This window comes from Amblyomma americanum, chromosome 2, assembly GCF_052857255.1.
Source record: "Amblyomma americanum isolate KBUSLIRL-KWMA chromosome 2, ASM5285725v1, whole genome shotgun sequence".
NCBI lineage: Eukaryota > Metazoa > Arthropoda > Arachnida > Ixodida > Ixodidae > Amblyomma > Amblyomma americanum.
This window is the reverse complement of record NC_135498.1, coordinates 75,763,226-75,773,418: the sequence shown is the minus strand read 5'-3', so window position 1 is coordinate 75,773,418 and position 10,193 is coordinate 75,763,226. Positions and strand designations below refer to the sequence as shown.

The 10,193-nt window shown below is 50.2% G+C and overlaps 1 protein-coding gene across 1 annotated transcript; it reads right to left on the bottom strand.

The window, feature by feature from the left end:
• Positions 1–2,526: 2,526 nt before the first annotated feature.
• On the bottom strand, positions 2,527–4,980 carry LOC144119803 (endothelin-converting enzyme homolog). The gene has a single exon (XM_077652340.1). The coding sequence runs from the start codon at positions 4,978–4,980 to the stop codon at positions 2,527–2,529; it is 2,454 nt and encodes an 817-aa protein (XP_077508466.1).
• Between the last annotated feature and the right edge of the window lie 5,213 nt (positions 4,981–10,193).

Genomic DNA, 10,193 nt, shown 5'->3' with positions numbered 1-10,193 from the left:
CCAAATAATAACCCCGGGGATTGCGAAAGCCCACGGGGATCGCCGAAAACCCACGCTTAAAGGCCCAACGAAGATCCGCTGGCGAGACAGATATCACCGATTGCGAATCATCGAGAAGCAACGCTGATGGCCTTCTCCTGTAATTGGCAGCCAGATCATCTAGAAGTCTGGCAGTGGAACTGTCGCTCCCTAAAAAGGAAAATCAGCTCCCCGCAGATGTTTATTCAAAATCAACCAATGCCCCCCGACGTCATTCGCCTCCAAGAAACGGGAAACGCACCTTACGCCAAGGGATACCTCACGTACACCCACCATATATACGGCACTTAGAGTAGCTACACTAGTGGCACCCACGCTAACTGTTATATCGCACGATCTCCACTTCCGTGAAACAGATCAAGTCCTCATCGAGATTGTCTCTCAAAAAAGAAGGAAGCAGAGCGTGTTCATCCTAAACCTCTATAGTCCTCCAAGCAACACGCAATATTTCAAGCCAATTTTACTCGAATGCACACGTATAGCAGGAAAGAACCCCTTAATTATTATGGGGGAGTTAAACGCTACACACAAGGTTCCCCGAAGGGATCCAACCTGTTCGAAGCAGCTGAGCACCTGGTCCTTTGCCTAATGACGGACATCATGTCCCCCACTAGAATAGGAAACAGTGTTAGCAGAGACACCTGCCCAGACCTAACTTTCACGAAAAACATAAGCCACTGCGCATGGACAAATTTGGAAGAAACCCCGGGCCGCGATCACAAAATTCTTAGCTTATTCTTAACGACAGCCCACATGAGGCGGACTACTGGCTCTACAAAAATAATGGACTGGGGTAAATTCAGGAGTATTAAACAGCCAGAAGGCGGCATCACAACAATTGAAGATTGGGTAAACACATAAAAGATGCTCATGCAAAGACGACCCAAATCATCCAAACGACAACAGAGAAAGCTAAGGTAGACAGACGTCTTCTCCATTTACGGGAAGCCCGAAAAGATCTAGTAAAACGGTGGAAAAAAGCAAAGACTAAATAGAATACAACAATTAAAAATAGCGACGGTTACGGAAGAAGCCCAGAAGTATGCTGTAAAGCTCAGCAAGAAAAACTGGGTAGAGCAAAACTGGGTAGAATACGTACGTATGTACGTACGTACGTACCCTAAGTACGGCCAATACATGGTCGTTCTTACTATGCCTGATAGACCCGTGTGAAGTAAAATCGGGCTCAAACAGAAAACTCCACTCCATAGCCCATAAACAACCGGGCACGGATGCAGATATAATAAAAGCCATGCACAAAGCATAGGGGACCGTCTCCGGCTTGCCAAACTCCATACGAGGGCCAGCCAAACTCCCCCCTCGACTCCCTCATTACACTGGCAGAGGCCTGCGCAGCATCCCGTATGTCCACAAGAAACATTGCCCCGAGAGGTGACAGGGTTACAAACGGTATAATACCATATTACCTGGGCGTGGAAAGTCCATAAAATTCCCTCAGAGCCCTTGCCCGATGCCTTTAAAGAAGATTGGGATAAGCTAAGTACAGCGATGACCCCGACATTCACCACAAATGGGGTAAGGTGCCGACACCCCCGGCTGTCATCCCTTTGAGGGTTTACCGTTCGGAAATCAAGAGGGCGGGGTGGGGCGGACGAGTCCATCGTTTTGATTATAGCCCATCTTGCATCATTATCAACAAGTAGCAGCTGACAAGCGTGCTCATAGTTGTGCAATATGTAAGGTCGGGTAGAGAGCTTCGCATATCCCAACGCGGGGTATCAGTTATCCCATAGGGTACACGCGTCTATACCAATAAATGTGCTCGCTTAAAATGAGACTGTCAACGCGCGTCTTTTCAAATGTTTTTTTTTACTCCTCTGTGATAAGAAATGCTCGGAAGTTTTGCTCTATAATAGGGAATTACACAAACGCGCACACGGGTACGTTGCGCATGAATCATGGTAGCTAAAATCAACATTAGCAATTAATTTTGCTCAGATTACTACAAATTTCACTTAGCTGCTCCACTAACTGGATTGACATCCACATCGATTTCCCTTGTCACGAAGGGGCTCCCGGTGACAGATCGGGAGCACCAACTTAAAAGTAGCCCCAACAGATATCTCACATTAATTAAACAGTCATGAGTAGTGAACTGACTGGATGCGATGGAAGAAGGCGCTAAGATGAACGTCCCACTATTGCCTTGTTGCCCGAATATAAAGTGTATTGCAAGCAAGCGCCAAGGAAGCGCAGACAGCAAATCAACACATGCGTAATAGTCACAAAAACGTCCAAGTTCACGTGTTAAAGCATGCGAATCACATACGGCACATCTTCCGGATGCAGAGTACGTGGAGTGTAGCATATGGGCACGGCGATCTTGGATGCCTGCTTGTACACATTGATCAGTGCACCAACAGCGGATTAAAATACTTTTTCACAAGGTTTCTTTTAAAAAAAACAACGAAAATTAGACGGTACCCTTAAAATCCGCCTATCTCATCCGTGCCATGAGCGATGCCCTCATAGGTTGCACTTTTTTCCAGGGTTCATGAAGGAACCCTCGGGACAGCGAAACGCGCGCGCGAATTCCTTCATATGCCGGAGGGGGCCATTGACGCGGTTAGACGCCGGACTGTGTTCTTCGCCATCTCCCCGCGTCGCCTCCTGATTCACGTTCTCGCAAAAGTTGTAGCCATAGTAGATAAAGAACAGCTGCCTCTGGTCAAACTGTTGCGCTTTGGCGAAGTAGAAGTTGAGGCCTTCCCTCTGTGCCCACTGGTCGAAAGCCTGAATAGCCAGCTTGGCGGCCATGAGGTCCAGCATGTCCGAAGCTGATGTCTTCTCCCAGTCGACGCGCGAGCTTGCCCCGTATCCACTGGCCGAGGCTACCATCTCGGCGTAGCTCTGCTGCAGGCATCCGCGCAGGTTTTCGAACACCGAAGCCGGATCGGACGAGCTGGCGTTGTAGTAGAACCCGTAGGATAGCGAATACACGTATCCCAGGATGACCCGATAGATGCGTACACCGGCACGCGCTATGTGAAACGCGTACATCCTCAGGTCGCCAGACATGGAAGCGTCGAAGACTGGCAGCGGTATCTCGAGATGCCTGAAGGGGGAGCCGAGTGTTGGCCACGTCCGCAGAAAGCCATGGTTCCAACCGGTCCGGAGGTCTTCGTCGTCGGCCGTCTCGGCGGGACCCCTTTTCCGATTAACGGCTCGCTGAAGCCAGAAGAAGAAGAAAGATGACAGCGAGCTGCTGGAGTCTTCCTTTGTGAAGCCGGCGAAGTACTTCTCCCGGAACGTCCTGTTGAAGAAGCGCTGAGGCATCAACGGCTCCCAGTCGACAACAGCAAGCCGCCCAGCAACGTGCTCCGCAAACTCCCTCGAGAACCGCTGGCTGAAATCTCCGCGGAGGAACGCGAAAAGAGTGGCATTGAGGTGTTCCATGACGATAAACTGGAGCACCTTCCAGGTCAGCTTGGTTACGGAGCGGTCGTACGCGAGCAGCATTACGAGCGTTGGATCGAAGCGGTCCAGGAGCCGGAGACAGTACTGACCCGCCGGCAGGGGTTCCGGAAAACGCGGGTTCCGTCCGTAGGCAATAGAAGCCAGGTGGTGACGAAGCGTGGCATTGGCGACAAGTGGAGATAAAGCCATGCAGATTCGAAAGGCCAAGTAGTTCAGAAAGTCGGCCTTTCTCAGCGCCTGCTGCACCTTGTCGCTAAAGCTAACCAGGTACTCGAAGTTGGGCGTCTCGACAAACTGGTTGAGCGCGACCATTTTCTCGCCGAACGCTTCCTGGGCGAGAAGAGACCAGTGCAGGACGCGGGAAGGTGGCAGGTGGTCAAGGTGCGTCGTCGTGCACTCGCTCAGTGGGTCGCCGCAGTCCGGAGCTCTCTTGGGCGCGCCTCGCCTCGCCAGGTCCATCTCGACAGCGGCGACGTTCGTAGCCATGGGTTTGTGGAGGTGGTCCATGAGTACCTTGTGCGCCTTGGACAGGAAGAGGAAATAGGCTAGCGGCAGGCCGTCGGCATGGCCGACGAGCAGCTTGGGTTCGGCGATGGAGATGACGGGATGCGCCGCGTCAGGGTGTTCTACGACGGCCAAGTGGAACAGGCTGTCCTCACCCAGAAGCCTGTGGAGACTACCCACTTTGGAGGATATGTCGGCAGCCAGCACGCGATCGGTCGCCGAGTAAGGCCAACGTTGCAAGCCTATCATGTAGAACAGCATCGTGATGAGGTCTCCGAACAGGCCAACCGGCGGGTCGACGCAGGTGTCGAACAAAAACTTGGCCGCCGGCAGCTCGCTGTTCTTCCAGCCCAGAACACTGAGCAGGAAACGCGAGTATGCGTCCAGGATATCGTAGTCCACGGAGGTCCTGTCCTGAGCGCTGCTCGGCTGGTGCCTGTCCATCCAAGTCGAACAGACGTAGGTGTAGAAGTCGTCGCACGGGTCCGCGGACGTATTGACAGCGCCCAGGATGCGTTCGGCTTCGCGGTCACACTGCCGCGATGCGCAGAGGTCGCGATGCGGCGCACCGTCGTTGCTTTCACCGGCCGAAGGTGGCAGTGGCGTGGACGCGTTCTCGAACTCATCGTCGGTGAAGTTGAACAGTATGTAAAAAGGCTTGGGCCGTTTAGGCACAACCAGATAGCTCAGCAGGCCCATGGCCACGATGGTGAGGACGATGAGCAGAGTTACGAAAACGGCGTAGTTGCAAACGCACGTGTATCGCCGAGGTGCTATAAGCGTTTGCGTATCCAGCATGTCGTTCGGATCAGAACCTCGCGACTTAGGCCTGGCTGCGTTTTCCGCCGGCCGCAGGCGCACGCTCTCGGTCTTCTTCTTCTTCTCCTCAAGTAATATGGCTCTCGGTCGTCGCACGAGTGGAGCAGAGTTCCTCCTTTTCTTCGCTGTTGCGAAAGCGCTGCCATTTGCGTTCAACGTAATAACGTCCTTTTGCGCCATTAGCGCGGCGTATGCGCGTTTCTTGCAACTAGAGAAGCCAACCGGACGGAAAAGGCTCATAAAAGACGAGATTTATGTTCACTGTCTCTTTCCGACCAAGCAAGACATTCTTCACCTCGGCCGCAGCAGAGTCGCGTCCGCAACATTATTACCGGCGGCGTCTTGATAAAATCAGTTATTTGCCTGACCAAAGAAATTTCTAAATATAGGGCGGTCAAGAAAAAAGAAATATTGTCTGACATAAAGTACAAGTTTGCGGCGGACGTCAGTAATTTCGATAAACATGCTAATTGTCTGCACATATTAGTTTCACTGCCTTCTCATTCATTCATTCATTCATTCATTCATAGAAGGGCAGTGGCGCTTGACAACTGCACCGCTGCGCCAGGAGTGGTAGGAAGACTCCCAGGGATCTGCGTATGTCGAGAATGACCAATTCCGCATACATGGACATTAACCGATTATCGCTATCCGAACAACTGCTTTCCGGGAACACTGGGTCTGAACACCGAAACCGAAGTGAAAATCTAACTGCTATAGCACACCTAATTGACATTTGGACCAACTATGCTAATCGACCACCATTTCTGTGTGTGTGTGTGTGTGTGTGTGTGTGTGTGTGTGTGTGTGTGTGTGTGTGTGTGTGTGTGTGTGTGTGTGTGTGTGTGTGTGTGTGCGTGCGTGCGTGCGTGCGTGCGTGTGTGTGTGTGTGTGTGTGTGTGTGTGTGTGTGTGTGTGTGTGTGTGTGTGTGTGTGTGTGTGTGTGTGTGTGTGTGTGTGTGTGTGTGTGTGTGTGTGTGTGTGTGTGTGTGTGTGTGTGTGTGTGTGTGTGTGTGTGTGTGTGTGTGTGTGTGTGTGTGAAGTATTACGTATTTCAGTGATACAAATCAACATCAGGGCTTGAGAGGATAGCTTACTCCCTTCCCTTTTTCCTCCTTTCGTGTTTAGGGTGCAGGGTCCCTGCCAACGTGGCTATTCATGTAATCCGTTAGTTTCGTGTTTCGTGTGGCCACAAGAATTGCCGCGTACGCCTCTGCCTCTGTGGTGGACCGATCAAGGTATTCTCTAGAGGCGTGCCCTTTGTGGTGCTGCCGGAGAGTGCTTAACGCGCGTACAGCGACGCGAAAAGCATCGGAAAGGAAAAAAATGGCTGTGGTTTAGCTCTAGCTGGTTAAACCTGGAGTGACGCGAGAGCTACATCTGGCCGAGTGGATCTCGCTCAGTCGAATTGCAAAGTCAGTCTTCCGCCGCTCCGTTTCGCTGGGCGTTCCTTCATCTTCGTCCCTGGACGTGGATTCACTCTCTACCCCCCACTCCCCCCCCCTCCCACTTGACACGGTGCCTGCGCACAGCTGTTACAGCTCGGTTTCGCCGGCGCGCCGCGCCGCGCCGCCGGCGGCAGCAGCAGCTGCTCCGCACCATGTAACCAACCGGCTCAAGGCCACGGCGCGGCCACTGAGCTCAAGGGATACCACGCTGAAGGCTAGAAGAGCTGACGTAGTGTAGCTCTCGCTACAAAATTTTCATGATTTTTCTTTTATATTTCAGCTGATTTCAGTTGACTACGTCATCGTCACCTCAGCTCCTGTGCAAATGCGATAGTGTCGGCGTTGTGAGCGAAAATTGGGTGGCGTAGGGCGGCCACACGCCTGAGAAGCAACCTAGGTGGGCCACCTAGATCAAGTGACCTTGTGGCGTCATCACAACCTGCCCACCGGATTGTGAGCAAACAAACCACCTTGGCAGGTGCCAGTTAAATTAATGGTTGATGACGATGGATTTTTATAGCGCAAGGGCGTCTTTGGCCAAAGAGCGCCATGGCACAAGGTATTTTTCTCCAACTCAAGGTGGGGTCAAAGACGCATTTCCTAAGCATTTCACCGCAAATAATCCGATCACCAGACCAAGGGAAAGGTTGTAGTCATTGTATCACCGGTGGGTACCCGGCGGCACTGGGGATTTAACCCCGCACCTCCCGCATGCGAGGCGGATGCTCAACCACTTGGCCACCGCTGCGGTCCAAAAATTAATGATTTATCGGGAGCAGTTGCTCGGGAAGAGCAACTTGATTCGCACAAGCCCCACCGGTGGCAGCACCTGCCATCGCAGGGCAATGATGCATCCCTGTTGATGCACCAGTGTTGTGAGCACTCCTAGGTACCTATGAATGTAAAGTTGAGAATTACCTATTCCGCACGTATGGGCACGAACTCATAACGTTATTGCGTTATATCCTTAACGCGGAGCTTGTGTCCCTTCCAATTTTTTTCTGCCTTAATTTGATTCGAGCCTAGAGAGCCTGCAGCTTTGAGCAGCACGAATAATGCCCCTTTAGAAGGCGGAATATTTTCAAAAGAAAAAAATTCCTGAGGCGCTGAATTATGATCAAGCGATTACAATGCGGTATAGTAGGATGCAACTTTAAAAAAACGCAGTTGCTAACACTGGGCCACGGTCCGCGGCGCTTTGTGTTCATTCACTAGCCAATAGCAACAATAAACGAAATAGGCGTTTTAATGTTTTACTTTATTAAACGATCCAGGCATCAAAAATCGAGAGCTTATAATTTTTTTCTTGTGATTAGCTTCTTGTTTAGGTAACGAGAAAAGTTTTAACTAGGGACTACTTTTTTGTAGTGGAATAATTCTGTGCGGCGGTCCTGGGTGTGGACGAAACTTCACTGCAGACTTAAGCTGCATCCGATTATAGCAATAGATAAGGAGAGTAAAGTTGTAGGCCAGTTGGTGAGACATAACGACCAAAGCCGCAGTAGACACAGGACCTAGGTCGCCTGCCTCCATCTAAACATGTGTCTCTTGCGGTTTAGTCGTTATTAAGGGCTTCTCCTTGTCTTTAATTACTTCTACTTCTCGTCTTCATACTTTCTTACATATATATATACTTTGTCATGTGTGTCTTTGATCATTAAATCAATTATTTGCGTAACTCTGCTGAGTAAACTGCTGAGAACTCTCCTGTGTCCTTTGCTGAGTAATTCGTAGTCATTTTCATTTTTGATTAGTCATATTCGTGGTCGTTATTAGTCATCAATTTTACAGTCATTCTTTGGGGGGGTTTTCCTGTAGCATCCCCCTTGCGGCATGCCCCTCCACTCCCCTACAAATGGAGAGGGGATTTCCAGCTCTCCGCTTTGCCACCTGCCAACCATGGCAGGTGGTGGCAGGTGGTATGTTCACACAGGGCTACGCCGCCGAACGAACCCACTTTCTTCACGGTGGAACTTCTAATACTAGCATTTAAAATATGTAGGCAGTAATATACAATGCGCGCATGCATATTCAGTTGTAACTTGCGCACTGCTAAACTATGCATGTATTAGTAAATCTGCGCACATTCCTACTCAGAGAAAATACGCTACCCTGAAAAACGAGATATCAGACTGTACTGGGCTCATAACTATAAAGCGGCTTGACAACGAATTTCATTGTCCACTACGAGCACAAAAAAGAAAGAACAAGTACGCAGCGTCAACGTTCTTTGTTGATCTGCAGTAGAGTAGAGTGGCTGACGAGTCATCAGCGAATTCGGGCCGCTCCGGCAGTCAGAGAGAGCCGAATAAATCATAAATCAGGTAAATCGGTAAACCAGCATTGTGCCGTCCTCTAGCTGCGAGATATCCCACTGCGAGATGTGGAACAGCGCGCAAGCAGCCGCCGCAACCACGTGACCAGGCGGCTGACAATGGAGGGTGTGATCTTGTGGCCAAAAATGACTGCCTCCATTGTCTGATGTGCAGCAACAGAGTTAATGTGCCGCACTGAAACGTTAAAAGAGAGAAAAAAACTGCGAGAGAATGTTGAACCGAGTGAGCTGAAGTGCGTGCATTATTAGACAAGCTTGAACAGGCGTGGACGACAAAGAGGTGAACACACATGAGTGATTTGTGCGAGCGGTCGTGAGCATTTAGCTTCTTTTTTCTCGCTTTAATGAAGAGAAGACGAGTTGAAGTACCACCCTCTACCTGCCGCCCTTGAGGTTTAAGATGTAGTTGGTCAGTGCGTGCTGGGCCAATGGAGATTTCCTAGTGAACCAGTCTACCTCTGGTGGAACTGGTCGGCGCTATCGAAAAAAAGAAAAAGAAAGCAACTGTCGCGAGGCGAACGCCGAACGTCCTGATGCAAGGCACGTTTTAAGGGGCGATGTAAGTGGCGGAGTGCCTGTATTACTTTTACAACTAGGCTAAGGTCACCTGAGTGACTGAGTCACTGCGTACTGCGGGTGGCCCGCGAGTACCTGTACAGGTGATCAGCATGCAGACGACGACTTATAACGAATGCTAAAACAGGACGACATCGCAGATGTAAACCAGCTGCATGGTTTCCATTTCCTGACTAAGCTTCATGATCGTTATCATAGCGCTTCCGTGGTGTGGCGCCTTATAATGGTATGGCGATGTGAGTTGCATTTCGATGCACTTGCGATAATGCTCTGAAACAACTCTAACAGAAGAACGGCCATCGCGGGTTGGATTTCCGAATGCAGCGGATGGCGGAAACATAATGCGAAACCACACGTGCGCAGAAGTTTTGGGGCACGCTAGAAAGATTGATTTGATTTCAAACGCTAAAAAGCACACTGTGGTCGATATGAACGCAGATTGCTATGGCGTGCCTGAAAACGAAGTTTCAGAAGGTAAAAATATACATTCATTTAGAGGGAGCGCAGCGGACGTGTAGTATACCTAGGCTGGTGTTCACCTTGTCGCTTCATCATATGCGTTCTCCCACAGTTGCTAGTTCCATGTTCAGAATTCAGATGAAAGCAAAAAAAAAAAAGATGCTTTCCTCAAACGCATGATTCTGCAAATAAAATGAAAAGAGCAATTTATCAGGAGTGGCCATAATATATTCAGTTCATTTTTCTTCTAAAACTAGCTGCAACAACCATTTTCGAACTAACGGCGATTGTTTGCAAACAACAGTTCACGAGAAAGCATTGTACGTGCGTATTTTCACTGTACCCACCACGATGGCTATGGGTTGATGAGCCCCAGGCCGTGGGATCGAATCCCGGCACCGATATTTCGATGGAGGAGAATCAAAATAAATAAATTTCGTGTGCTGCGCAACGGCCCCCCGTGGCCCATGCCGGCTCACGCAACATCGGGGTGTGCCACCATATGACCATATGGGTGTGCCACCATTTGACCATATGCCCTTTTCACTGCGTAAATGCGCATTATGAGAGATCAT